General features: G+C 47.0%; 1 protein-coding gene across 1 annotated transcript in view; it reads left to right on the forward strand.

Moving 5' to 3' along the window:
* Positions 1-15,779, forward strand: part of POLR1E (RNA polymerase I subunit E) — a 485,913-nt gene that overhangs the window by 448,270 nt on the left and 21,864 nt on the right. Inside the window, exon 11 of the mRNA XM_069630483.1 lies at positions 6,193-6,324. Within this exon, the coding sequence (XP_069486584.1) occupies positions 6,193-6,324 (132 nt within the window). The remainder of the gene's footprint in view (positions 1-6,192; positions 6,325-15,779) is intronic.

Consider the following 15,779-nt stretch of genomic DNA (forward strand, 5'->3'; position numbering starts at 1 on the left):
AAAAAGATCATTTTTGGATCTTCATCTTTGAGTATTGTCTGATCTTGTCTTGGAATAAGTGCTAGTTTGTCTTCGAAGACCTGGGTTCAAGTGTGTTTGGAACTAATTTGGTAGGGTGATGTCAGTTCTTTGTAGATTTGGAACAGTTTTCAAAATGTATTTTTGTTCAATGGTGTAACGCTAGCTTTGTTATTCATGTTTAATCTAGTTTGTCATAATTTGATCGGTTTTTCTATCCATTTATCTTCTAGGATTGTCCTACTTCATTTGAGTGTGTTGTGCCCTGTCAAACTATGCATATCTTCTTCTTTTCAGAGATTTGGTGTTTTACAGATCATGGGGTTTAAGATGTTGCGTACTGGTTATTTCCTAGTTAAAATGTTTGAGCAGAATGATTGGGTTTTCTGGGCAATTGATTTTTCAAAATACCCAGGGTCAATAACAACTTTGAAATTCTCAGGATTCACTTTTTTGCTGGTGTTCGGACCATGGGACTATAATGTGTGTAAGACTGGCGTGTGGTCTTTTGAAGGCACAGATGATATTGAGTGATGGGCTTTCATTTGAGTGGGTTTGGTCCCCTACGGTTAAAGACTAGGCTGGACATTGTATCATGGAAATGGGGATGATTTCTGTGTATTCACCTCAAACCAGAGATTGATATCCCCTAATATCTGTAGTTTGTTAGAGTGCTAGGAGACTGGTCACAAAATCTGAGCATTCATGTGGGAAGCTATGATTGTAACCTGTGGAGCAATACAAAACGACACAATTGATCATAGTGCTGGGAACTTCTGAGCTTTTCCATATTTCTCAAACACATGGTTTTGCTTGGTTTGTTATGACTTGATATTGGTTAGAGTATATCGGAGCAACACCATCCACATATTTCCCAAACCTTAAGATAACACCAAGTCAAGTTTGTGACGTTTGTTGCGTGTGGTCCCTGTTTTACTATAAGACAAGGGTGTTGCATGAAACCAGGTCATTTGAATAAAGATTAGGACAATCTAGATTTAATTTTATAGTCTCCAAATACTAGAAGGTGATCAGTGGCCAAGGCGTAGTTGGACACACATGCATCAAGCTGGGTGTCGGAAGTGGGAATGGTATATGTAATGGAGAGGCGAGGTGGTGGTTGAAAATGTACTTTCAAGTCATTCTCCCTTTCTACCCACGTAGAAGCATAGGTGTCATGATCCCTGCTTCCAAGGGGTCAGGACTTGCCCCACGACCTTGGAAGCAGGCCCATGACTCTGATCCCAGGAACCAGCCAGTCCCTATAGGGACCCTCTGGACCTTGTCCTGGCGCCAGTGGCGCCAGGCTCATGATGGTGACTGGTCCCGGCACAGGAAGCGCCGGGCTCATATTGGATAAGAGTGCTTGGTGGACCTACCTGTAGCAGACCATGCTGCTTACTTACCAGCTAACTGGTCTCCTGATCCTTCTCTGCCTGGAACTACTTTTTCTGTCTGGTTGGAGCAGGAGCCACTCCCTGGAAGCAGAACACAGGAACTCTTTTAGAAATCTGGAACTCTTTTCTTACCTGGGTGGGGCCGTGGAAGGAGACGCCTAAGCACTACAGAGGGCTATTTAAACCACACCCGATTGGTTTCACGTGCTTCGCGTTATTCTGCATCTGCAGCAGGACGCTCACCGTGTCAGCTCCAGGAAACCTCCAGCTCCAGATCCTGTGAACACGAAATAACCTGCTGGAATCCAATCTGCAGTCTTCTTCAGTCTTCTGCAGCTCCTGCAAAACAAAGGCACAGGTTAGGTTAAAGTAAAGGCAGTGAATCTACTTACCTAATCCAACGGCAGCATCCAAGGCGCCTTTCTCTGCCTTTCTCTTCCGGCATCCGACATCTGCAAAGAGAGAGAACATCGGTTAGTAATATTCAACTACAAGTTCTGCTTACCTGTGTTACGCCCGTTCCAACTCAGCTCGCGCTGCATTCCGGCACCTGCAAGGCAAGATACATCGGTTAGTAACGCTTAGTTACAAGACTGCTTACCTGTGTTATGCTCGCTTTCAATCTGTTCGCGCTGCACCTCAGCACCTGCAAAGACAAAAGAGACATTACGGAGCATTCTCCAGCGCTAGTGCAGTCTTTCTACTTACGTGCCATTAGAAGGATAATCTTCATCGTCACAGCATCTGAAAAGGGAAAGACATAGACTTTACAGACTTAAGACTTTTGAAAGAGAAGAAAACAAGGCAAAAGGAACTTTAATACTTACAAGGCACGCTCGTGCATTAACGGCGTCTTCGCTCTCAGCAAATCCTCTGCTATCAAGAGGCAGAGCTCGCATCCAGTGAAGCAACTGGATCCAGCGCCCCTGCATAAGACGCAGGATGGAGAGCCCGGCATTTACCTATATAAGGTAAGCGCAATATCAACCCAGTTCCACGGGGAAAGAAAGGGCGAGAGGGGCTAGGAACTTTCCGAACCTTCCAAACACTAATACCTTGGTTTACCCTTGCAGACATCTCTCTCTTCAGCTTAAACTGTCGGTGGGAAGGGGGCCCAGTCCGGGAGCAAGACGAACCCTGCGCCTAACACTGAAGACAGTATCCTCGCCAGATCAAGACCCGCGCCTCCGGGGGAACCAGGTGAGCGTTACAGAACGCGAAGCCTTACCACAAAATTCCCGCCCAGGCGCAATGGAAACTTCAGACACAGACCAGTTGGCCCAATTACTCGGGGAGTTGAGGGCGGAAGTACACGCTGCACGTCAGGAAACAAATGCCCTAAGGAGACAGGAGAAGGTGGCTCTTGCCAGTAACACAGTAAAGGGCCCAGCCCAAAGTTCAGATTTGTTTTTGTAAACGTCTTATTGCGTTTGTGCTTGCTGTAAAGTCATTTTAGTTTTTCACGTATAGCATATTTGCGATAATTCTTCTGCAGAGTTAATTTGTTAAGTTGAATTGGTAAAGCACAATGTTCACCATTTCTAAGTTTTCATGGTGCCAATGTCTGTCACAGAGGAGAGCGGTTGTTTAGTTAGGGGTATGAGAGGATTCACAACTAGGTTTATCTACTCTTTTTTGCGAATCATTTATTCACTGTGTGTCTACATTCCACGATAGGCGTTCATTTTTGAGCAATATGTTTTTACAAATGAGGAATTCCTTTTTTTGTGTTGCTTTTGACAAAGCCACTGCTCAATGTTTGCAATCCCTGACCATGATATATGGTGCTGCTCTGTCCAGGGGTATGGGATAGCTGACTGCCCTCCTCCCTTTAGATTGGGGGTATGAGATGAGAGCCTCTACCCTGCCCATTTCCTATTTCCTCCCCCAAGCATGTGTGTAATGTGGCAATGTCAACCTCTTGCCAGAGATGTCTGATCCGTGCAGCATATGGAATATTGCACTGACCTTCAGATCTGATCTGAGAAGGCGTTGTACCAAAGTAAAATTTGTCTCACACACAATAAAATACATCATGCACAATATAATGTAAACATGCATATATACATTCATGTTGTATCTCATTATGGTTAAAACAGTCACATAACTATTGTGGACATCACACCATAGGGCAGTAATATGTAGTATGGGCTGCAGTTCACTCTGGGACACTATATAGGAGTCTAACCTAACAAATGAGTGCTAAGCCTATAGAAGTCTTAAAAATAGAGAAGAAAGGGATTAGACAAACAAAGTACCCGGAAGTGGATACTGTAACACCAGTAATTCCTATTGCAAAGAGTGGACTTCAGAGATGCATTCCATTAAAAGCTACAATTAATCCAAGTACATTTTACTATTGCAGTCTTTGTTCTAAAGACCCCAGGGCCCTATGGGCCCTATGGGGGAATAGGGCAACACACATTAGTTCAGGACATTAATTAGTTCAGGTAAATACATTTGCAAATTCCCAAAGATATTGAAGAGTTTCTAAAAGGTCTCCCATAGGAAACCATGTAGACCAATACTATAGGCATGCTTTGGTTAGAGGGGAAAGTTGGGTGAGGTCTCATTTTATCCCATTGGGGCATCATAAGCCAACTGGCCAGGAGGGGGACACCAGAGAGAAACCCCAAAAAGAATTCCAGTGCAGGGTTCCAGAACCAGCAGGCCAGGGGGGATGGTTGAAGAGGGAGCAAACAGCCAAATCCAGAAACAGGAGATTAGAGGTACAGGAGAGAGACCAGAAATCCACCACACACCAGGACCCAGGGGATCCCTCTCCCTCAGATGAAAACAGGAACCACAGGTATAGGACTGCATGCCCCGAACATGAGTCTTTATTGCACTACGCGGAAGACTTCAGCCCAGGAATGATAGGTGCATAGGTGAGTGTGGTTGTCCGCTTTAGTACAAGTTGCCTCTGCTGGGGGTTCAGAGCTGAGGGGACCTAAACCCATGGCCCAGAAAGGTTGCAAATGACCAAAGGAGCAACATACAGTAGGACAGTTGGGAGGACGACCCACAAGCAGAAGACACCACATCCATGAATGAATACAGAAGAATGGAGGACCGGGATCAATGTTTGTGAGCTCAGGGGAGTCTAAGGGGCAGCCATCATACGACAAACTGTCTTGTGATATGAGTAACATCATTAGACAACCAAGAATGATCCAAAAATGGAGATCAGGCAAAGCAGTAGCAAGCCAGTTGTGTTCCAGATCAGGCAGACTATCCACCTCAAGGCAGAAGGATTTGCCAGGAGGCAGCACTGCACACCAGGAAGATGTCCTATGAAGGAACAGCAAGATGGTAGAAAGCAAAATAAGTGCCCAGCAAGCGATTACATTAGCAGGGAAGGAGCATAGTGCAAGGACAAACAAGTTAGTGCCAAGCTAGGATAGCTACACCAGGGTCTTTAACAGCAGCCCACCTTCAGTACTAGTCTTCCAGGAGTTGAAGTACTGATCTCTCTGAGGAATTCACAGGCTCTCCCACTGATAAAACATTCTCTAAGGTGCTGGTCTAAAGCAGCCCACCAATCGCATCAAAGGAGAGCGCACACAGCCAGCCTTTGAGGCTGTCTACTGTCAGTCAGTCCCCCACTTAATGTACATGGGAAGAGTATAAGATTTTAAACCAGTCTACATCAGCCTAAACTGCAACTGTATGTGCCTTTGCTGTCTCAGTATGACCTTGCGGCAGTAAAAAACAAACTTGCAGTCCAAACAGACAATGAGATGTCCCATAACAAAATGGCTAGAGTAGACCCTAAGAAAATGCATTGCTTACCATCTAGGTGTATTGAGCTACTGTTGCAATAAAAGTGGAAAAAAATCCTGTTGTAGCCAAAACTAAACCACAGCAGCATTTTTTCAGGGTAGTAGAATCAAAAATGGGGGTGATTAATAAGTATCCCCTCCTTGGTAGTCATAGCAATATTAGGAGTAGCACACCAGATAAACTATTGCAATGGCAGTGGGGACTTTAGAAGAAGCCCTCTGCCCACAAAAGAAAAGTCAAATACCACAGAAGACAGCAAAAACTTAAAGCGGCTCAGAAAGTTGGGACGTTAGAACCCCTAAAACTGAAATCCTGCCCTAACAATTGTACAGCTGAAAAAAGCAATAATGGGCAATACAACACCTTTCTTGAATGATTGACGTGCTTCTTTCCCAAATTGTCAGCTGGCTGTCTACTCTATCCTTCAATTGATGCAGAAAGTAAAAAAGGTGACTTTCGTAGATGGACAGATTCAATTACCTATGATTGATGCAGTCCCCTTTCTCAAACTACCACCTAATCTGATTTGGAAATACTTGCATTCTTTCTCCAATTGTATGTTTCTGGAAACCTACCATTTAAGATGTACTTTTGCAGAACCATGTCTCCTTCATCTTGCGGCTCATACGGATGGTATGAAACTTTATTTTGCAAAGACCTGGTTTGCTCTCTGGAGTAACAGGGCAATCTGAGCCATAGGTCTGTTCTCTGTGGGCTGTATTTCTGAATTTGAATTTCAGTGATGTCTAGAGTCACTTGGCAAAGCACCCTACTTATAAAGATTCTGTCCTCCCCTGGGTAATGATTTGAATCTGACACTGTGACATGGTGTCTGTACCTCTGACCCTTGCTCTCCTTCTAAGCATTTCCCCTCCTGTCAGTTACTAGGAATTTCTCTACAGCACAGACTTTACAGAGCGGGCCATATACCAAAGAGAATTGCTTATAGTTATATGGTAATGCCATTAATCCCCTTTTATGTATTCTATTCCAGGTTACAGAACATAATGTCAGCATCCATGAAGGCGAAAATAACAGCACACGTGATTGCCTTGGCATTGCATATTAATGACTTCCAGACTGACTTGACTGTTCTGCAGAGGGACATGAAACTCAGTGAAAACCGGTAAGACCTTTCTCATAAGCACTTTGGTTTCTGAGAGCCGTACTTTAATGGTTGGATTTTTTTCACAGAATTCCTCAACTTCACAATATCCTTTTGTGCAGAGAATTGGAGAGCCCTCGACTGAGGAGAACAAATATTTTCTAGATAAACTTTAATATCTTGTTTGATACTGAGAGGTTATTGGATCTTTTGTGTTTAGACTGGTGCTGACCCGTCTAGATGTCAATGCTTGAAAAATATAAATGCTAAAGATTGATTACAGAATTTCATTAGAGACTAACCGAAAGTGATTTACTGAGAGGCAAGACAATGTGATTGTTGACATAGATTGATTATTTTCATACATCAGCATGCAGAAGAAACCATAATTGTCTGCCATAGAACATAGTTTTCTGGGCTTGATAAAGGTCATCTCCCAGATGCCGGCCCATAGAGCCATTCCAGGTAGTCGCTACAGTTGCTGAGGCTTACTGTTGCTCCGAGTTTCACGATTACATGGACATGTTGCCCTGAGGACTTGAGAACAGATCACAAGTAGGCTCATTTATGTAGCACCTTTGCTGCTTTCTGCCTTCTCCCGGTGTGGCCAAGAACCCATCAGCCATGCACAAAAAACTGTTCTTCACCTTCAGAGAGGTGTCTGAAATAGAAGTACTAGCCATCGTGGAAAGCATAAAAACTTCAAACTGCAAAGGCAATGCCTGCCTGGCCAATCTCATCAAAGATTGCGCAGACACACTAACATCTTTTTTGACAGCATTGATTAATGCTTCCTTTGCCTCCAGCACCGTCCCCTCCTGCCTCAAAGAAGCCAGGGTTTGCCCCCTTCTGAAGAAACCATCACTAGACCCTGAGTCCCCAAACAACTACAGACCCATCACCACTGTGCCATTTCTATTAAAAATCATGGACAAAGCAGCATCTAACCAAATCTAACTCTTCCTAAAAGCCAACAACATCCTGGGTAAGAGGCAATATGGTTTCCACTGAACTGAAACCGCACTACCAGACAAAATCAACTTTCAGAGCTGCCAGAAGTATAGAAACTGCTCTCCGGAACATCAGTTAAGACCTTGACTCTAACATTCCCTCTGTCCTCCTCCTACTTGATCTCTCTTCTGTCTTCGACACAGTCAATTATACCATCCTGCTTAACGGTCTACGAGACAACCTGGGTATCACTGATCAGGCTCTGGCCTGGCTGAGCTCTTTCCTCTCTGATCGACCCTCCCAGGTCCAACTTGGGTCCTTCCTATCATCTATCTTCCTCTCTACCTGTGGTGTTCCCCAGGGGTCTAACCTCTCGCCCTGGCTTTTCAACCAATACCTGGCAACTCTCACCAACTTTATTGCCATTTTCTGCTCAAATTTCCAGTGCTACGCTGACGACACTCAGCTAATTTTCAGTCTGCCCTCGGCCACCTCCTCTCCCCCTCTCATCCCCGATTGCCTAACTGCCATTCAAGATTGCTGTGCCGCCAGTGAGAATGCTATCTAGCATTCAGCGAATCACTTAAAACCAAACTCTTCAGATAAACTCGACAGTACTCTCTGCTCCCCTCCCCCAGCTCACCTGGCATAGGCTAAGCCTCTGCCGCCTCCTTCGACCAGTCTGATCACTTCCAGTGTTTTCTCTGTGACTGCTCACCTGTCTGGTAAAATGTTTAATGTAAACAAGAACACAGACAGGTCCGTAAGTTTCTTTCTCTGCATAACTAAGTAAGGACTGCTGTAACAGCGCCACGATGCCCCATGGCCGCTTTGTGTGCTTTATAAATTCGAATAAATAAAATAAATAAATGAAATAAAGTCCTCTCTCAGGTGTGCTCCCCAGCAGGCTTTCGAGCCCAGGTCTTGTATGCATGTAAAGGCTTCATACACTGTATGTATGTTGCTTTCTGTCGTCTGGTCTTGTATGGAAACACAGGCATTTATATTGTTTTCCCCTTAGTGCAAATGCTTTTGTGCAAGCCTGATCGGATCAAACGATCCTCCTGAATTCCAAAATTGAATTTTGCCTTTTTTTCTCTCCAAAAATGTTTTTCATTGAAATAAACGAAAAAGGCAAAACATTTCACATTGGTAAAAAAATATATCTTGCAATTTCTTACAACTTTGTCAGCAATCAAGAGAAGAGCAGCAATTGTCATCCCCAAAATTACCATATATTCTCTCTTCATCCCGTTCAACAGTGCCTTTTCACCCTGCACCACCCTCCCCACAGCCTGCTCCGCCCACCACCACTGAGAGAATGGAGATAACAATGAGAGGGTACTATGGATGGCAGAGAAGGGCAATTATTCACAGCAGGGTCTTGGGTTCAATAAAGCAGTGACTGCATGTATTGGCAAACAGGCATGCATTGACAAACAGGCATGCATTCTAACATCAACTGAAAAATTATTTGTGACAGCATGCCAGTCACACCGATGGCCTTATTCTTGCCACATCCGTGGCCTTTTGCGCCCTATGATAGACCATAAAGGGCAGCCATTCCATGGCTATGTGCATATGCAATTATAGTAGCAGAGCAGTAATGCAGTGCAGTACTGCTTTTCATCTCATACAGCTCATGCGCTGTATTCAACCATTCCATGGGGGTTGGGGGAGACGCACCCTTGTAGCTAAAAGGAGATTACTTTGCATGTAAACCTGCAAAAAGTCTTCTCCTCGCGCTTCGAGTCCAAACAATACCAATAGCGGAGTCAGGTCTCTCGCTATTCAGTTAATGTCATTGATCCATTCGAGGACCTCCTTCCAATAACCCTGGGCTAGGGGACACTCCCACCATATATGCCAGTACATTGACACCGACCCACAATTCCTGTAGCAAAGGTGGCTAACATTAGGGAAAATCTTTGAGAGTCGAGAGGGGTCAACTGCCACTGGAACAATAGTCTGGCATTATGCATCTTATATTGGACCGCTATGGTCGAAGACCACAAAGCTTTGTAAATCTACTGCCATATATCTAAATCGTCCTCGAGGGGGAGGTTATCACCCCATTGTTTGAGTTGTACGTGTCCCTCTGTGACCCTGCAGTACCAGTGCATTATAAAGTTCAGAAATTCAGCCCTTTTAGAGGTGTGAGTGTCTAGAACCTGTTCAAATCGCAGGAGCCGTTTCCAAAGTGTCTTAGCCCAATAGGAACCTGTCAGGACTCCCTTCAACTGGAGGTACATAAACAGTGGTATTGCGCTTCCCCCAAGGGCAACCTCCAACTTGCCCCAGATACAACTAATGGCGATGGACGTGTTTTTATTCCTTTCATTTCCTTCATTCTCCTCTAAGGGTGCCATAACAATGATGCGACTGTGTGCTCTTGTATTCTACGTGGTAGGCGGCTATAGGGAACCCAAAGCCATTCTCCCCGAGTAACTTGGGTAAAAAGGTTCTTTCGTGCGACCCATTGTTTCTTTATTTTCTCTTAAGTGGCCAACCAGAAACCACAGTTTGGAAGCTCTATAGTTTTTATCAAAATCTGGGAACCCAGCCCTCCCCTGTGCTTTTTGGCAGTGTCAGGGTGTTGTATGCTATGCATGCTTTCTTCCCTGCCCCGAGAATGTTTAGAATGCTTTTTTAGTTCAAAGTGAAAGGACGATGGCAGTTCTATGGGAAGGGCTTGAAACATGAACAGCATTATTTTTATTGCAATAAGATATACTGCCCAAGACAACATTATTTTGGGTGAGGCTAAGTCCTTTTTTATTGTATTCCATATGGGTTGGAAATGGGCATCCTAGAGGTGCCCAATGTGACAGTATTATAAATCCTGAGATACTTTACCCTGTCAGTACAAACCTGCACACCCTGAGAAGGCAATGTCTGTGTAATTGAAGGGGGTCAAACCGTCAGTGGGAGCACCACTATTTTAGACGGATTCATTTTAAATCCTGCAAGTCTGCCATACTCTGAGATGGTGGCAAGGAAAGCTGTGAGTGTGGTGGCTGGTTGTGTAATATACGCCAGTACGTCCTTGCATATAGGGCAAGTTTAAATTCACTGTCCCTCTCCCTCTCTTGAGCCCCTGTATCTGACTATTGGAGAAAACCGACATTGCTAATGATTCGAGTGTGAGAGCGAAAATCAGCTGGGATATTGGATACCCTTGGCAGGTGCCATGACTGAGACAAAATTCAGTTGACGCCACACAATTAACTACTGTGTGAGCTCTCGCATTCAAGTAGAGTGCCAATGCTCCTGCAAACCATCTGGGGCTGATGCCGAGTGTTTGAGTGTTAGTTCATGAAGTACCATTCGACTCTGTTGAAGGCTTTCTCTGCATCGACTGACACGAGAAGGGCCTCAGAGTGCCTGTCATTAATGCTCACAATAAGATCCAGTATCTTGTGACTAGTGTCTGCTCCCTGCCTGCCCCTAGTAAATCCTACCTGGTAATTGCGGATCAATCTAGGCAGGACTGCATTCAAACGTTGCGCCAAGATGTTTGCATATACCTTGGCGTTTACATTTATCAAAGATATGGGCTTGTACGACCAACGGTCTAACCTGTATCTACCCTCTTTAGGAAGAACTATGATCCACGCCTGTGTAAAAGTATCCGAGGTGTCCCCCTATCTAATATATTATTGAACAATTTTGTCAGAAAAGGGGCGAGCAACGAACCATGCCTTTTATAAAAGGCTGGCGTAAATCTGTATTGACCCAGTACGGACCCCGCCTTCAATTGAGATATCGCCTTAAGGACTTACTTGCTTGTGATGGGTACATCCAGTGTAACCGCCTCGGCTGACGTTAATTTATTGAGTGGAAGTGCCTGCAAATAATTAGCTGTATCCGTGGGTGTATTGTTGCCTTCAACCACATATAATTCTGCGTAAAAATCTGCAAAGTGCGAGGCAATTTCCTCTGGATTAACCAAAACCCACCCCTTCACCTCCCTTAAATACTGATCTTTTCTCTCTTTGGCTTGTCAAGCGGGCCCCCAATAATGTATCAGAGTTATCCTCCTTTTCATAATATCTCTGTTTTAAAAACTGGAGCTGAGGTCACAGCATTCCCACATTTAGTTAGAATGGTGAACAATCGCCTGCATCGCATCTAGATAGGATTTTGAAGGTTAGCAAGTGCCACACTTAGAATCGTGAATGTTGGCAAATGCCACACTCAGATAAAATTGTGAACATTAGCCTGCGTCACATCTAGACAGGATTATGAATGTCGCCCATTGCCACATCTAGATAGAATAGTGAATATTAGCCACTGCCACATCTAAACTGCACTGGGAATATTAACAATGCTATATTTCGACAGAATCGTCAATGCTAGCTTGATTCGCATCTAGACAGGTTTTGAAGGTAGGTCAGTGCAACATATGAATATTTGCATGTGTCATATATAGACAGGATTGTGAATTAGACGGGGCTGGGTCTAGATAGAAATGCAGAGATATTCATAAACCTCACCTAGAAAGAATGTGGAAATTTAGCACAATTATTTGATTCAGATTGCCCACGCCAATGAGGAGATCCGTTCTCCAGGACTCCAGCAAGGTTAAACCTTAGGAGCAAAATGTAAGCTGCTGTTGATTAAGGGCGTAAACTGCACACAGAGTTACTCCCACATGTCCTATAAGGCCATTAACTGCCAAGAAACGTCCCTCCATGCCCCTCCTGATTGGCACCACCTCGAGACCCAGTGTTTTCTGGAATGCCCACCCTGAACTTTTTGAGTGGGCCTGATGACCTGACCCCACGGTCCCCACCCACCTACTTAACCCTCACCATCTGTTACCCCCCCGCCCTGAATTTAGTTTACTGTATAAATAGGACATACAACCCTGACTGCTGGAATTCCGCTGCAACATTAATAGTTTCTGAGGTGAATTTAGGCCTTTTACGGTTAATGTACCAAACTTAATACCATTTCACTGCATTATGCTGCCGTCATTGCCGTTTCTACTCTTCATTATACCGCCTGTCAAACATGACCCAGAGGGCTCGGTCCAAATCCTTAATCACCATCATTCCCATTACTGTCTCCCCCTCTCACCTAAACGGTGAGATAGAAAACTGTCCCTATCAATTCCCCACAATCCCCATTGCTCCCACTGTGTAGCCAAGTGGGATAGAAATACTCCCCAATCAGCGATGCCCAAGAAGTCAAGGGCCATCTGGGAGAGACTATTTGCACTGGTGACCCTTAGACCCATTATACAACATACAGACTTTGCCACCCTGACCCCCTCCCTGCTCCAGATATATACTAGGTAGACCGGTCCAGACAGATTCCTGACCTGACCGTAAAGGGAATGCAACACCCATTCACACTTTGTATGACGTATTATGACGCTTCTTTGACTGAGTCGTGTTGCACACAGATGAAATGTCTGATTCGAGGGGATTGGGTCCTCCGACGTATTCCATATCTATGACATATAAACACCACAGCTGTGCTGCTTCGGAAAATCTTCGGTGTCTACGTCCTGCGTCGATGACGTCGATACACCACCCTCGAGGACCTCCTCCGACGGCCGACGTTACTTGATGTTATAAGTAGGACGCACGACGCCCATAGCCTCAGTTCCGTTTTTTCCGCGAACGTGTTCGCTTCGGAGATCTCGGCGCGCCTCGACTCTTTGGAGTTAGTTCTTTCTCGGTTCTTCGAACCTGTTCGTATTGTGAAGTATATTCTTCGTGAAAATGTCTACCTCATCTTCCACCCCGCGTCCAGGCTTTAAGAAGTGCGGGGACTGTGGGTCCAAGATGTCGGTGACGGACTCGCACAACGCCTGCCTCTGGTGCCTCGGGGAGGCCCATGACACAGATGACTGCGTCGACTGCCAGTCGCTCACGTACAAAGCCTTGCGGGAGCGCAAGAAGTTGTTGTCGGTAGGTAAGGTGTCCAAGCCACGGAAGTCGAGGTCTGCAGGGCTTTCGACAGACGATTCGAGGGGCGACTCTCCGCATCGTCGTCGGAAGTCCAGTGGGTCTGGGTCCCGGAGTCAGTCCCGCCACTCCTGTGCCTCTTCGAGGCACTCCCGGAAGCCCCGTCATCGGTCGCCTTCCCCGTCCTCATCAGGACTCCGCCCGTCGGCGGGTCGCTTATCCCACCAAGCATGCGACGCCGGAGGAATGGGCTTCCTTCGGGAAGAAAATGTTAGCGATGCTCGAATCGCAGGGCACTGGTCCGTCCGGGCCTCCGAGTGGGGTCGGTCGTGATCGGTCGAGAGACACCGCTCGCATGCCTTCGGGCTCGGGTGGTCGGCACGATTCGCGGGAGAGGTTCCGCTCGGACAAGGGGAATCGTTCTCGTCATGCCCGTTCCAGGCCCTGGTCCTCGACGCACTTGACTGTGTGCACCTGTGGTGTCTTCGAGGAAGACGTCGATGCCGAGGTCGTTGACGGACTCTTTCGAGGCCCCGCCTCCGAAGAAGTCGTCAACGCCATCGGCGCCCAGGCTGTCGAGGGACAGGCTCGGAGCTCCGGCCTCGAGGCCTGTGTCGACGCCGTTGAAGCTGTTGGCGCCGCATTCGGCATCAATGCCGATTCACTCGACACCTTTCGAGACTGTTTTGACGGGGGTACCCCGGGGCTCGGTGGAACCCCCTAGAAAGGCTCTGCCAAGGTCAAGCATGGCTTTGTTCCATATTATATGCCTTCTTACCTCCATCTTGAGTTTATTTCAGATGTGGATGAGGGCTCTGATGATGGCATGGTTCCTGATAACGGTGCCAGACGAGATTCTCTCGGGCCGTAGCCAAATTGAGGACCTGAGGCAGTCCCTGCACGATGCCAGTGGGCTGGACACCTCTCCGGAGGTGGAGTTTCGTAGGTCTGAGCCTGGCACTCATGCTGACTCCTCGTACCGGAGCCTTATGTCTAGAGTCACTGAGTACTTGTGATGGTCTGCTCCCTCAGGGGATTTTCTTCAGGATGACCTTACGGATATCCTCGACCAAGGTCCACCAACTGACCCGGTACTGCCGTTCCATATGGCTCTACAGAGGGTGGTGGCGGCGGCGGCTTGGACTGCTCCGAGAGTCTCCCGGCAGTGGGCAAGTCTTTGCCGTGAAAATACCGCCCAGCCAGTAGTGACCCCTGCTACTTGACCAAGCACCCCACTCCGGAGAGTTTGGTGGTGCAGGCGGCTACGGCCCCGGCAAGGCAGGAGTCGTATCCTACCATCCCTCCTGATAGGTACGACAAGTGGTTTGACGGCTGGGTGAAGAAAGTGTTTTCTTCAGAGGGGTATGGCGCTTCAGGCAGCCAACTCCGTATGTGCCTTGTCACGTTTCACGCACACTCTGTGGAACTGTTTCCTTAGCGGCTGAACATATTCCCGAAGGGGACGAACGGGATGGTTTCCTTGCCATGGTCCAGGATGGCAAGGATGCCATGTGTGAGGCCCTTCAGTCGGGTTTGGACATGGCAGATTGCGTCAGCCGGTCCATGGCGGCGAGCACCGTAATACGCAGGTTTGCGTGGTTGCCGAAGTCGGGGTTTGCTCCTGATGTGCAGGCCCGGCTCCTCAACATGCCCTTTGACGGGGAACATCTTTTTGGCAGCAAGGCTGACGAGAGCCTTGAGAGGTTGCAGACCTCAAAAGCTGCAGCGAAGTCGTTGGGAGATGCAGTTCGCCAACCCTCCGCCTTTTTTTCCCAGGGGACAGCAATGGAGGGGAGGTTCCTTTCGTTATTACTCATCCTTTGGTAAAGCGAGAGGAGCTGCCAGTCAAAGGGGCCACCGTAGGAGTGCCAGAGGTGGAAAACAAGGTACTCGAGGTGCCAAGGCCGCTCGGGCTGTTGCCTCTTTGCCCTCAGGCAACGCCGCAGCCGCTTCAGCGCAGTCATGAGGACATGTCCCATGGTTCGCCGGTTGGGGGGGGGGGGAAGGCTGGCGCAGCATCTTGTAGAGTGGCGCGCCATTACTTCAGATGTGAGTTCTGGAGATCATAACCCAGGGCTACTGTCTTCCTTTCCGGCAGAGGCCTCATGACAATCTACTGGGGAATCTCTCTTTAAAGAGTCCGGATCCACTCCTTGCGCAGGAAATTCAATCCCTGCTGGAAAAAGGCGCCATAGAGCAGGTGCCTGTAGCGGAGAGGAACAAGGGATGGTATTCCCCTTATTTTTTGATTTCCAAGAAAGACGGGGGTTTGAGACCCATCATGGACTTGTGCGGTTTGAACAAACTCCTCAGGAAGGACAAGTTCAAGATGGTTACTCTCTCTCAAGTCCTCCAAGGCCTTCAACTTCAGGACTGGTTGGTGTCTCTCGACCTCAAGGACTCTTATTTTCATGTGCCGATACATCCAAAGCACAAGAAGTACCTGAGGTTCGCGGTTGGCAACTCACACTTTCAGTTTCAGATCCTGCCGTTCGGATTGACCTCCGCCACGAGGGTCTTCACCAAGCTCATGGTAGTGGTGGAAGCGCACCTCAGGAAAGGGGGGGATTCACGTCTACCCCTACCTGGGCGATTGGTTGATCAGGG

This window comes from Ambystoma mexicanum, chromosome 6q, assembly GCF_040938575.1.
Source record: "Ambystoma mexicanum isolate Mex_15411 chromosome 6q, UKY_AmexF1_1, whole genome shotgun sequence".
NCBI classification, from domain to species: domain Eukaryota; kingdom Metazoa; phylum Chordata; class Amphibia; order Caudata; family Ambystomatidae; genus Ambystoma; species Ambystoma mexicanum.